General features: G+C 37.5%; 1 protein-coding gene across 5 annotated transcripts in view; it reads right to left on the reverse strand.

The window, feature by feature from the left end:
• LOC127168311 (sodium/potassium/calcium exchanger 2) overlaps positions 1-12,103 on the reverse strand; it is a 49,465-nt gene extending 37,362 nt beyond the window's left edge. For 3 of the 5 annotated variants that reach the window (XM_051115108.1, XM_051115107.1, XM_051115104.1), the window contains exons 1-2: positions 11,805-12,103; positions 9,569-10,558 (exon numbers count right to left, since the gene is read on the reverse strand). In XM_051115108.1, coding sequence (XP_050971065.1) covers positions 9,569-10,444 — 876 coding nt within the window. In that variant the 5' untranslated portion in view covers positions 10,445-10,558; positions 11,805-12,103. The remainder of the gene's footprint in view (positions 1-9,568; positions 10,559-11,804) is intronic. The other 2 variants (XM_051115109.1, XM_051115105.1) reach the window with 1 other exon arrangement.
• Positions 12,104-15,034: the final 2,931 nt, after the last annotated feature.

A 15,034-nucleotide genomic window follows, 5' to 3' on the forward strand; every position in this document is an offset into this window, starting at 1 on the left:
ATTAAATAGGGTCAATTTCATATTGACTAAGGAGGTCATGATGTGGGATAAGTGTGTGTGTGTGTCAGGGTCACCTTGGAGATGCTATGAGGGCCAACAAAACAGAATTGGTGAAGGTTGTGATTATGAGCACAGGCTGCTGAATGAACATTTATAGAGTAAATTCAGTCATTATGATAATTAGCCTTTCACAAGCCTCATCATAGAGACTGATTGCAATCAGACCTGCTTTAATCTGCAAAGTACCACCAACTCCGACACTGTGACCCCTCTATGTACACACACACATTCATATTTATTCAGAAAAAAAAGTTATACTATCTATTATACTCTAATCTAAAAGATGAGAAGTGGGCGAATTTCAGAATTGGCTAATTTTTGATTCAAGAGTCGGAATTTGAATCCACAGGATGTTGAACTGGTATTTGAATTAGAATAACAGGAGGAGAAATTTACATAACTGGAATCAGAAGATTAAACAAAATGTAACAAATTTTGATGATGCAACAAATTTAAATATTTAAAATATTTTAATTATTTAAAATACTTCAAATTCTTTTAATGCTTAAATTTCCATCCAGTCTGTGGCCACTATTTTTGTTCTGCATCATGACTGAGTTAATTTAATAAATTAATCAGTTTTACAGTTTTTCATTACAAATATTATGAGCATAACTGAGTGAATTTAAAATGTAACATTTTTTTCATTAGAAAATCATACTATTAACATAACTATTTATGAACTATTTATAAATGTAATAATTTAATACATTTTCTCTTCATTGCAATTCATATTATGACCAAAATTTTCTGAAAAATGAACATGAATCTCTTTTCAAGCAAGCAAGTCGTTTCAAATGCATTGTGAAAATTCACCCACCAACAGCTGGGCAACAGTATTTCTCCAGCTTTAATGCCACAGCAACAGTAAGGAAAGTCCTGCATCTGTGCTCTGCCTTCAACATTAGCTAATTTCCTAATCTTTTAAAATAGCTTTGATCGATTGAGCCTCGGGTTTCTGCCTGCATCTCTCCGGCAGCTCCTCACCTTCAGTCCTCATCATGACTGACCTTGCCGCTCAGGATCAAACGGAGACTGACGGGATCTCCTTACAGACATACAAACGTAATTACGCGTTCACACAGCGGCTGACAGCGGGACAGCAACAACTCACACCTTATATTATGGGATGAGTGGAAATTATGTTGATCTAGATTGTGTTTACTCACTATGTTGTCTATGACAGTGTAAATTTGTCTTGCGTAAAAGCACTTAGGGGCACAAATAGGGCACATTTAAATGTCTCTTAAAAGCAGTAGAGGCATAAATGAAGACTATTAGATTTGTTAGAAATTACTCAGAAGACTCGTGGCCTTTTTGACTGTAATCAGCGTTGTGTCCCACCTTTTAAATGCAACCCTATTAACAGACGGAGTCAATATGAAACAGAAGCTGCGACTGACTTCCGCATTATGACGTATATTCAATTGAAACTTCTTATCAAACAAGAAAAAGCAGGGCATGACTTGATATTATCCATTAGTTATTGATTAGATTGTGAAATTTGAACACTGCACACCAGAATAGAGGCAGATCTTTATACAACATCAGCGGAAAGAAGTGAGTCATATCACAGGAACAGTAAGTTTTGACATTTCGCTTGCATTTGAAAAAAAAAAATTTAAATAATAGATGTATATATTTTTAAAATTGTAATGTTATTATGTGAATACTTATACAGTTCTGCATTTTTGTTCTGCCATTTGGGTTTATGATGGTTTGGGATGGGGTGGGAAAAACAAGCAGCTCTTGTCACTTCTATATACCTGTTTTTTTTTTTTTTTGTTGTTAAAAAAAAAACACATTCACAAAAAGACCAGCAGAATGCCTTTTATGTGTAAGTATGTATATATATATATATATATATATATATATATATATATATATATATATATATATATATATATATACATATAATGAAAAAAATGCACAACTGTATAAGTATTCACATAATAACATTACAATTTTAAAAAATATATACATCTATTTTTTTTTTCAAATGCAAGCAGAATGTCAAAACTTACTGTTCCTGTGATATGACTCACTTCTTTCCGCTGATGTCGTATAAAAAAAAAATATATATATATATATAAACAAACACATGAAATAATTAACATTCTCTAAAGGGTAAGCGCGTCTTTTCACTGATCATATTTTGCTGCTTTTTACCCTATTCTTGGAAATCACCAAATGTAAACCACTTTGCACAGTCCATTTTTTTTTTTCATGGATGCATCATTGCAGTAATCTATGTTTATTTAAGAGAGAGATTGATATGCATCTCTATTTCACATTTACATTTACTATTCAGACACTCTTCTAATGCTGATGAGCGCTGATATCAGCACAATGATCTGGAGGCGTGGTAATTAAGTCTGGAGACAACAGTGAACACACAAACACACACACAGGCACACACTTGAGCAACAGATGCAGTGGTGAATTGAGGGTCTTTGTGTGGTTTCAGGGTCAAGCTTTCACTGGTCTCATATGGACAGGAAGTGTTATTTTTAACATTCAAGGAGTGATAGCATCAAAACCACTTAGTCCCTGATGTACGGTTAACTGTTACTGAAGCATAAATGACCCAAAGCTTAAACCCAATCCTGCTCCTATCCAAAACCAAGACAGCCTGACAGCCTGTCTGTCTGTTAAATTAAATTATTAGAAACTACAATATTATAAATCACACATTCAGAGTAGACCAAAAGTTTAAGTCAGTTGTGTCCAGTATATCCTAATGTGATGCGGTGTTCCCCAAGGCTTTATGCTTGGACCGCTTGGACTCTTCAATAAATAATATCAAATAAACAGTTTCTCCTCTACTATAAATAAATACAAATAGATTTTGTCAGTGGAAAAAGAAACATTCACATGCTTTTATTTATTTATTTATTTTACTTATTTTTTTTTTTTTAGATGTTGCATAATGTAAAATGTTTTGTTTAATTTTTACGGTATGGTGCTTTTTGCTACTGAATACAGTTTACAGGTTTTATGAGAATATTAACACTTAAATCTATACATTATATACAAAATACATGGATGAATTATTCATTATTCAGATATATTAACTCTTATATAAACAACTCTTTGATTTCCTACCAAAAAAGTAATATTCCTTAAAATTGTGACAATCAAAGAGCCATTTAAATCTATTACTATACGTAAAAAAAGTAAAATATGCAAAAAATTACTTCATTTTCATATCAACCTCACATGAATGTAATCAGTGAAATATTACTAAACCTGACCGAACAAAATTACACAAGATGTACAAATGTGCACAATGATTGATGGATGGATTGACATTCCAAAATGTAATTTAATTATTTCTGAAAGGAAAGCATTTTAAATTAATGATTATACTTTAAAATAATAATAATAATTGCCAGAACCATATATTTTTGGTATAAATGTCCAGATTGTGGTTGCAATAATGTGGTACTAAAACACGCCTTAAAATTTATAGTTAAGTGGAGTCTAAGGCTAATCATGGCCTATCTGCCAACCCACATGGACCCAGGTGTCACAAGCTCTCTCGCAAATATGAGAAGAGACAGATCAAAGCTAGTTAATAAGGAGATTAGAGAGATTAAAAAATGATCACAAAATCCCCAGCGAACGCATCACACCTTCGCTTGCAGCCGAGCCGGAAGAGCTTTACATTACAGGCTGTCAGAGCTTTCACTAGGCATTAATGTTCTTGCAGCTGGAAGAGCACGATAAAAACAACATCAAGGTCATGGATTCGATCGCATCACGGGAAATGCAACACATAATAATAAAATGCAATGATACACATATCCATCAAATGCATATGTGTCTATGAGTCTCCAAATGTAAAAAGCATTTGATATTTGGATCATTCACCCGGCCTCGCGTTGTTCTGGGTCTCATGTCACTTTCTCTATCCCACTAAACAAAAAATGGTAAGCAGAATACACTTGCTCTTTTTGATGTAAAATAAAAGTGAATGATTTAGGCTGGTATAAGCTATTTGTAACTAAAAGCAGACCATATGATTTCTTTCAAGTCTTCTAAGGCAATCAACACTTTTGTGTGAAGAACAGCTAAAATGCGTGCGTGTTTATGAGAGGGAAGCGTAAAAATCAAAGGGCGTATATGTGAGGATTACTGGATAGAGATGAATTCTCCACTGTTTGAGCATCAGGAAGGGGAAATGAAGATGAAAACCTCTTATTCACCATCTCTGCAGCTACATAAAAAAAAAAAATAGGCAAAAATGAATACAAGTTTATATAACAGGCATTCAGAAGTGTGCGAGACACACAAGCGCTCTTCCAAAATCCTCTCCTAAGTCCTGAATGCCTTTTAAAGGTCAAAAGCCTTGCTCAAACAGCAAGCAGCAAAATAATGCTGAATATATAATGTTAGCTATGTATATGACTAATAAATAATATTGTTATATTTCATATTTCATTACATTTCAGAACCCAAAAATGATCAACAAAACAGTCTCATCGAAACGTAATTATTTACATAGTATTTCTATGTGCTTTTTAATGATTTTTGGGAATATGGGCAACACACGAACATCAACTCTGCTGGAATCAATAGTAAGGCAGATCTCTTGTGCTTTAGTGCTATATAAAGCCAAGCACACTGAAGTTTGCTGCCCGAAGGCATCTCACAGCAATAGGGGTGCATTTTTAAGACAATGTCAAGATAAAAATAGCACAAATTTTGACATGCACTCAAGCGGATCAATGACAGTTTTAAACTAATGGACTAGCTAGATGATTCTGGCGGTGGGATCAGCATATTTACAAAAATATCTGGATTTACATTTGCAAAGAAGGAAGAGGGTGCAGAAGAAACAATAGAAAACAGATCCAATAGTGTCTGAACAACTCATCTTACAAAAGTAACACTGTCTAGCAGATAAAGTTTTAGATTAAATAGATTCTTTCCAAGAGATCTTTTCAACCATTCATGCTGCTAGAACAACTGAAGTGAATGTAAAAAGATCTCGTCCAATCTGAAAGACGCAGACGTCTTTTGTAAGAAAATAAGTATGGTCAGTTCTGATTTTATGCTGACTAAAGGCAAAGTAATGATGCCTGTGACTATAATTACAGAATAGACTTCATTGACACATTGTGTTTACCAAGGATTTATTAAGTAATGGTCCAAAAAAAGACATCTAATAATAATAACCAAACAAATAAATGATAAAAAAATATGTTACTGTAGTTACTGATTACTGTTTTAATGCATAAAGGAAAAGACTTAAAAATAATAATAAAAGAAGGGACTTTATCATTTTAGAAATCCACTACTTGCTGCTGATTTGGAAGTGAATGAATGATTGGGAACCATTTTAGCATTCTCCACTCGTAGTCTATATTTTATTTATGCACTCGAGATAAATCCAGATTTAGAGCTCATACCTCCAAAACTAATTTCCATCTCTTGTCACAAGGTAAGACTAAATCCTTGGGGATAATCGGAGCGTCAGAAACAAATCTCACAGAAAGGTCTTTTACCTGAACCAGTACAGAACAGAAAACTCTCTAAATACCCTGCATGCGATCGCATTTCACCGCAGAACACCCACACGAAATCAGCCACGCTCTCGCTTTCTCAACCCTGAGAAGAACCTATTTAGTTCTGCAGATGATACGTGCTGCCAGAAAGATGCCTTTCTCTTGCTGGAAAAATGCATTAAATGATGACACGTTCCTAGAATGTTCTTAAAACAAGATCACTTTTATAAAATTGATAATAAAGTTCTGGAAATTGACAGTATCTTGTATCCAGTAAACCTGTATTGCTATAAGCATTAATGTATCTAGTAAGTAAAAAAGTTGTAAAAGTAGTTGCATTTAGCAGATTATAGCTGTACAATTAAATAGTTGCATTTCATCCTCCACATTTATGAACCATTTACAGAGTTAGAACTGCAAATGACAGTAATTAAAAGACAGAAGGTACGTCATTTCTACATTTGTGTCGTCATCCTACATCTTAAAATATTAATATAGTCGATGCTTAACCTGACTGTTACAGCTCAGTCTCCTCTAAATGATGGCATTGTAAATAAGGCTATTTAGTAATTTGTCTATGCATTACTCATGTTGCAAAACAATATCAACATTAATGCAGTTTACATTTTGAATTATCACTCATGAAATCCATATTTCTAGTAATAATAGCAATAATGCAAAGTAAAATAATACTTAAATTCATTTAACTGAAAGTGAAGAAGAGCATGACATTTGTAAACAAAAGTAAGTATTAGCAATGGATTGTTGGTTTGCCAAGTTTACAGAAATTGGTACTATAATATTAACATATTAAAATATGGTTTTCAAACATAAAATATACCATCATACCTAACACCTCCATGCAAGATAACTGCTAATCTCTCACTAAACGATGGCTAAACTTACTAAAATAAGTTACAATCATGAATTAAAAGTTTTTGTTCCTGCAGCTTAACCAAAGCTTCACTGAACTACAACACAAGTATATTAATATCCAAAAGTTACAGAGTTCGAAAGGCACCAAGTTGGTGTCAAAGACCACAAAGTGAGGGTGCAATCACATGGCTCGTGGCACCAACGCTTCCTCTGAGTCATATTACACCCCCGTTAAAACACAGTACGGATATCTTCATGAAGCACGAGTGTGTTTTTCCTTCTTTTTTGTTAGGCTGTTTTTCACAAGCGCTTCACCTCACTTCATATCACCATAGAGACCTGTCTGGTGTCAAAGCAATTAGCGTTGAAGAAAGACAGTGGTGGCCATCCTTGACACATCAGCCTAAACTACCATGGCGCAGTGAGATACATCTGTTCTACTGCACTTATTACATCTATAATGTTTGTTTCTGACATCAACAAACAGAGATTCCCTACCTCCAGATTAACCTTTCTAACCCTGTATGACTCCTGCCCACTTAAGTCGCCATATCTGAAACACAACAGTAGATCCGAGCGGAGGGCCGAGGAGCCTTTGATATTTCCAAAGATTTTTTCTTTCTTTCAACAGGACACAATTTGTTCAGCTTAACCCAGCAGGGCTTCGCCGACACTTGACATTGTTTAATCCCTTGTGAACAGAATGACGCAATGAACATGACTCCACAATCCTACAATCCCCTACTGCTGCAATACGGTCTCCTTTGAGATCAAGCACCACAAGACTCCTCCTGGCTGCTTTAATCCATGTTCGCTTACAACAATGGCAAGGTAGGAATTCTTTGGGCCAAAATCTTGTAGAGATAATTCCTGAGAGATAATTCCATAGCTGCTAAATCTGATGTTGCTGATTGTGATGCTTTTAGCTGTTACACCCCCAAACTTTCACAGTATGATGTGCATGAGTCTGCATTTAAGTTGCTGAAAGGGGGAACCGAGCCAAGAACAGACATGCGTAATGCAACTCCTTTAAGATCTTGAGCTGCTAACACAAAGGTTGCAGGTTTCAGGATTTCAAATATCCCGTGGGAATATGTTAACTGCTATTGAGGCTATGTGATGTACAAGCATTATCTGCAAGGATGTGATTGCAATAACCGCGCCATTGATCCCGAAACCAGTTTGCTGAATCTGTGGATGTTACAAGTTAAATGTGCAAATGGCAAAAATTTGTGCAGACTGTTTAAATGTTACTGATTAGATGCATCCTAATCACTGTGCAAGCACAAACTTGGTCTTACACCTGCTATTTCTTTTCTGGGCACAGTCACATTTTAGATTAACAGAAATGACACTTCCTGGATTGTTTTCAGGTAGCACAATTTTTCTGTAGGTTTGCAAGAATACTGTTGTTAACACTGTTGGGATTAATGAAGCAACACACAAAGCAAAAAATTTTAAGGAAACTTTCTTGAGCCATGCTTGAGGGTGCTTTGAAAGCTGCAGGGGTTAGAGATTAGGCTCAAGGTTAAACTGCAGTATTAGATCATGATTATTGTTAGTCGAGGCCTGGTTGCAGTGGCGGAGAGAAATGGATTATGGTACATAAAGCCTGCAGGATTATTTTGGCTGCATCCATGACTACTGCATCACAAATGAAGAGCTTATGCCTTCATGAACAACCAAAACAATGAGAACTGAGGGAAAACTATATTCACGCTCATGCATGAACGTGTGCATATGTGTCTACGTGTATCCCATAAAGACAATGTCTACCTGTTGCCTGGCAACATTTGAGGGCCAATTCAGGTCCAGTATTGTGTGGTTAGAATATATATGACTAGTCATCATCCTCATCCTACATTCAATCCTAACCTGTCCTCCTCCAAATCCCACTCTCCAGCAAACCTTTCAATCCCTGGTCTCTTCTGTTATCACCATTTGCATTACCTTGTGGTGTGAAAAAACACTGATTATTTACTTTCTATAACAAAAATGTTACTGATGATTGTTTATATACTGGTGATAGTCATACAGGAGCATACCAAATAGTACATACCAAGTAATACTAATACCCTAATATGTACTGGTCTTATACTATTGGCCTCTCCCAATGGTGAACTTGATGTGGACTTGCTGTGTCTTAGACTTCATGGATATGCATGTGCAAAGACTGCAAGTCCACATCAAGTGCACCATTTGGCACAGGCTCTTAGTATTAGGGTGCCCAAACTCGGTCCTGGAGGGCCGTGTCTTGCATAGTTTAGCTCCAATCCCAATTAGACACACCTAAACCAGCTAATCAAGCTCTTATTAGGCACACTAGAAACTTCCCGGCAGGTGTGTTGAGGCAAATTGGAGCTAAACTTTGCAGGACACCAGCCCTCCAGGACAGAGTTTGGGTACCCCTGGTATAAGGTTAGGACGAGGTGCTCCTGGAGATCCAATATTCTAAAAAGTTGTACCCCTAATCAAATACACCTGAACAAACTCATTAAGCTCTTCTCGATAATTGCAAACAAGTGTGATGAAGCAGGACTGGAACTGAACTCTGCAGAAGGGTTGGTCTAAAGCATGGGTCTCCAAACTCGGTCCTGGAGAGCCCTCTTTCTAGAGGCGCACCAAATCAAGATCAAGGAAAGATCCAATATCCTGCAAAGTTACAACCCTAATCAAATACACCTGAACAAACTCATTAAGGAACACTTGATAATTGCAAGAAAGACCTTAAATAGCTTGTTCCGGGGTGTTTGATTAGGGTTGTAGCGAAATTCTGCAGGACAGTGGCACTCCAGGACCGACGTTCCTTATTCCTGTTTTAGATGTTTCTTGATAAGCTCCTTCCAGGGTGTTTGGTTAGGCTTGGAATTCAAGTCTGCAGGATACCAACCCTCCAGAATAGGAATTAAAGGCTCTGTCCCACACCCTGTCTCTTTGGGTTTGGAAAGCTGATATTGTGATATGTTCCAATACTAGAGTATATCTGCCTGGAAAACACTCTCTACAATCAGACCAGAGACCAAACTACTCAGTCTCCTCAACCAGTCCCCATTTCAAATGGGGGTCCACTGAATCTGCGATGGTTGGACAGCAAATGGAAGGAAGAGATGTTATCAACTCACCTTTGGTTGGGCCTCTACTTCCACCACCTGGTTTCTGTTCATGATTCCCTTGACGAGAGTCTCTACATTCCCATTGAACTTCATGAAAATCACGTAGGTGGCATAGGCGAGCAGCAGACTGATACTCTCCCAGTACGTGATGTAGTTATCCAGGAAGAAAATTATGAGCATGATGAGGCCGACAATGTAGAAGAAGACGTCCCTGAACAGAGGCCACCACGTCAGGTTCAGGATCTCCTTCGAGAACACGGCACACATTCCGATGACAAACAAGATGTTGAACACAGCGGAGCCGACGATGGTTCCGATACCCACGTTACTGTGGGAAATGAATACGCCAATGACGGAGGTGAAGAGCTCAGGAGCCGAGCCCCCGGCTGCCATGAAGGTGGCGCCTGCCACATCATCTGAGATCGTGAGTTTTTCTGTGATGACGGTGAGCGCGGGGACAAAAAACTCATCGCAAACAATAGCGAGAGCTATGAACATGTAGATCATGCCGAACATGTGCAACACGACAGCACCGCGCCGACGGTCCTCCAGGCTGAACAGGTCAGTCGGATAGTCCCCCATACTCTCGTTTGACTCTGCGGATGAGCGCATGGCTACGGGCGTGTCCTCCGAGAGGTTACTGTGGTAACCCAGGTGTGTGGACAGCAGTGTCCTGTGTGGGGCATGGCTCTGTAGCCCCTCCCACTGAGCAGCAGAGCGCCACGAGAAGGCCACCGCACTTATTGCTACGAGACTAATGAGGAAGCCGAGCACCCGCGTAGGCCTGAGTTTCTTCCACGAGCGGTGAGCGCGCTGGCGGGCGCAGACGATCGGATGGTGCTGCACGTCAGAGGCCATGACCGTTCTCTCTGCTTCAACGCTCATGTGCTCTCTCGTCGCGCTACAGTTGGGCTTAGCGCATGCTGAGAATGCTACTTGTACAGTAAATCTGCGGAATCCAGATGTCCTTCAGCACACCAGAGGCTTCCTCATATTAGCCTGAGAAAAATAATCACAGAGAGAGAGGGCAGGGTGGGGGGTTAATCACACACCGCACAAAGCCAACAAGATCTACGCTGCCAGGTCAGGTATGTCTGTGTGCTTAAGTAATCGGCGTGCGTGCACGTGTGAATCGGCGAGCATCTGCGATTGCTGACTTGTTCTTACTCTTAGCTGCGTTTGCATTTTCAAGGTCACAGTGAAACAGCACAATATCAGAAGCATGTCTGCATCCCTCTCATGCCCGACGCAGCACATTTCACAGCATGAACCTTATATAACCACAAATAAGAGCTAAAAATCATTCACACTGATACTACTGACAAATCCGACTGCCACAAAAACAATCTGTTTACATTTTGAAAAAATGAAGAATGGAACTAGTCTACTATCAGATCTACTCACGCCAGTGTTACAAGACTTGTGAAAATCACCTTTTCCTCACTAGATCAGCAGTACTGCTTCCTTGATGATCATGCTATTAGAATACCATAATGATTTGAAGTTGTGCCTACTGTATTTTCTTACTATATTAAAGTGATTTACCCCATTTGTTGTATTGAGACATTTACACTTAGGCTGGAAAGGATCACATCAAGTGCTTAAAAAAGTACAGTACAGAAACTAGACTTGTTGGGCCATTTGGCATGATTAGTTATAACTGTTGTTCTCTTGGTCCGTAATAATTTGTTATTTTTGATACATATAAAATAGGAGTTGGTTTTGTTATTTTGTGAATTTCTGCTATTTGGACATGTCGGTTAATGAAATAAATATCTGAATGTCTCTAAACCCTTTACTCATGCTGGTCGCGTTGTTATTCTCTCTCTCACTCTCCCAGTGATTTGTCATTTTACGTTGTGAACATCATCAGTAAATTTCTCCATGCATGGCAATGTCACTTCTAATAATGCTGTCATTTATCATGCTTTTATTAAAGGAAGGTATGGCTGTCATACCTGAATAATCACCGTCTGTCTGACATGCAACAGACCTGTCATTCTCATGACCTCTGAGCTCTGTGACCAGATATTAAAGGATATAACTCTTCAAATATAAAAGCATGGAATGATCAATGGTCTTGATATTTGAAGATGAGTTCTGATCTAACGCACCGTTACCTGTTTATACTCCTATAATTACTAACGATGCATCATGTGCAATGTACCATTTCCGAAGTGTTTAATAAAAGCAAATAAACACACTGATAAACTCAGTGATCGAATAAATGAAAGATGTGACTTACATTCAGAGGTGATGGATGAACGCGACGGTTCGGCGCGGCGCGTGCAGCAGGTTGACAGTCCGCGTGCGTCCTCTCTCGTGCCCTCCAGTTATTCCTTTCCGACTCTGATGATGATGATGGTGATGTTATTCAGGGGCGGAGCTCCGAGACCGCATCTCTGTGTCCAGTTTCATGCTTTTATTCCCAGACATCACCTATGGCGGGGAGCACCGATCAAACTGACCACAGCCCTGCGCTCTCTCTCTCTCTCTCTCTCTCTCTCTCTCTCTCTCTCTCTCTCTCTTACTCTCTCTCTCTCTCTCTCTTTCTGTGTGTGTGTGTGTGTGTTCGCACAGGTGTCGCCCAGCACGATTCCGCGCCGCCGTGTGGCTCGGTGACATCACGATGGCCCGAGTGGAAGCGTTACCGTGGTTACAGCAGTGGCGTTCTCCGAGTCTCACATCATCACGAGTTTCGACAGAGAGAAAAAGCACAAATAATGTTGTCAGATCCTCTCCCTTTCACAACTGTCACTACACTATATTACCAAAAAGAAACACCATATTACCCGAAAAACAGCGCTGTTAAAAATAACAGCAAAATATAAACTAAATAACAAGTTGTTTTTTTTTTCCACACAGTAGTTAGAACAGCAGAATAAAATTGAAAAAGAAATAAAATTACAAATTACAAAAAGAATAAACAATGAATAAAATACAATGAAAAACAAGGGATGAAAGGAAATGCATATAGTTTTCACTTTAAATAAATACATTTAATAAAAAAAAAAAATAATTACTCCTGACAATGTACTTTTTCAACCCATATTTTAAATAGTGAGTCTATTTACTGTAACACATAGTACAAATAGTATTTTTTTTTTTTTTTTTTTACCTTATTTACCCCTAAATGGTGCATATTTGTACCTTAAAATGTACATATTAAGTGTACATATCTAAACAGTATCTAAATATGTTCACTTAATACTGAATGTACCTTTGTTTTCACCCCTGTGTCTTAATGCACCGTTTTTCCTTCTGGAGCATCAGTGAGTGTTTGAACCTTCTGTAATAGTTGTATATGAGTCCCTCAGTTTTCCTCAGTGTGAAAAGATGGATCTCAAAATCATACAGTCATTGTTGGAAAGGGTTTAAATACACAAAAATGCTAAAAAACCAAAGAAAAACCAAAGAGTTTTGTCAAGGGACCTGAAGGTCATTTTTCTTGAAGAACAGTGGGCAGTTTATTTTTGTTCAAAAATAGACATTTTTTTAACAAACAAGTTTGACACATGAACAACTATCACTAAATAGTCTTATGGACTATATGTAAACGTCTTTAATGTGAAATATCTTATTAAAACAGCATGCATTTTATATGATTCCTCTTATTTTGGTAAAACAATTAACATTTTGCAGATTCTGCAAGGTGTATGTAAACATTTGACTTGACTGTACGTATTAAAACCTTTTGAAAGGATACCACCCTAGTGACAGCTTTTGTACCTTTTTTTCTGAGAGTGTACAAGGTTTGAGAAATCTGTTAACACAGAATATTTCTCTCCTGTAACTCAAATTTGTGTTTGTGATGGAAAATCTCTCTGTGTCTCTTTGGATAAACACTCTTCACTCTTTTTAAAAATAAGGAGTCAGGCTGTACTGATGTGTCTGTCCGGTGTGTGGACTGAGTACATTTATTCAGGAAGGAAAGTGGCTCCTCGAGTGTGCTGACAGGGATCAATGTATCGATGCTCTAAATCTGTCATTTTTGTCTCAAATTGAGACTCTCCATTTTTACACTGCTGTAGTGATGGCTGTGTTTACTGACGCTCTCTGGAGACAGGAGTGTGAAGTGTTGAGGGTGTAGGAGTGTTGCTTGTGTGTTCGGTCGGGCTGTAGTGTTGTTTGGGAATGTTTAATCGGGTAATTGCATATTTTTTTTTTTTTTTTTTTTTTGTTACTGTGCAGATCTATGCAGTGCATTTTTGCTGAATCTATTACAACTGCCCACACAGAATCCAGAACACTCTCGCCCTCATTAACACACACACACACATTTTCGCTGTCTCATTAAAAAAGTCAATGATTGATGGACACAATTCAGAGTGAGTCATGATTTACAGTCTGCTCGTGTTAACTCACCTCTCTCTCTCTCTCCATTTATAATGATGGCAGAGTCTGTTCTCACTAATGGTCACTGATCTTGAAGGTGGAATATAGAGGAGTTTTGTTTCTGATTTTTTGTAAATACAACAAAAAATATACATTTTTTTCCACTTTCACGTTTAATATTTCATGTTTGATTCAATGTGTTAGACATCATTTCTTTAGAATTGTAAAATTTAACAAGATTTTTTTTTTTTTCAGTGTAGATCTCAATTTAAAGCCATAAAAATAAACTGAAAAATCCAACTTGGCTTCAACTGTATCACACTTTTATAGTAAAAGCTGCCCAATGTTGCCACCTCGGGGCAGAAATGTGCAAGAAGTGCCTTAAAGCACAAAATAGTGGGCGATTTCGAAAGGGTTGCTGTCTGTTTACAATTAGTCCAAGTCAAAAGACTAGGTGGCAGTCACAGTAATAAAGATTCTGATGTAATACTTTGGCGCCGCCTGGTGCAACAGTAACGTTGTTACATACAGTATTGGCAGGATAAGCTTACCTTGTACCTCTGAAAAAAAAAAAAAAAGTTTTAACTTCTCATTATTGGTCACAGCATTAACGTCACAACATTAAATATGGGAATCATTAAGTAACATTTGGATATTATTTGGCATGTTGCTGCAACAAATAAGTTTGCTGAGAAGATACGTTTCATAATTTGAAAATCACTAAAATGTGCAGCTATAGGTTTTTGTTTGTTTGTTTGTTTGTTTTTACAGTAATAGTGATTTTATGATTTAAGTTCTTATAGTCAAAACGAAAAAAATAAGAGCAATCAAATCAACTAGCTATGTTCATTCCTTACACTTTCTAATGATTTGATCTGATCACTACAGTACTGAGATTTAATAGCATCTATATATCAGATATCATCAACAATACCTAACGTTTTCATCAAATTATAAGCAGTTATGATTAATAACAAACTGAATAAATACATTAAACATTTTGAGCTTTGTCAATATGACATATGTTTATAAATATGTTGTTTTGAAATTAAGATCATTCTCATTCTTCATCTCCATTAGAGAGATGTGTTTGTCCAAACTCGATGGCATCCTGTTTTGAGTATACTCGCTATTCACTTC

The sequence above is a fragment of the Labeo rohita genome, chromosome 7 (genome assembly GCF_022985175.1).
Source record: "Labeo rohita strain BAU-BD-2019 chromosome 7, IGBB_LRoh.1.0, whole genome shotgun sequence".
NCBI classification, from domain to species: Eukaryota; Metazoa; Chordata; class Actinopteri; order Cypriniformes; family Cyprinidae; genus Labeo; species Labeo rohita.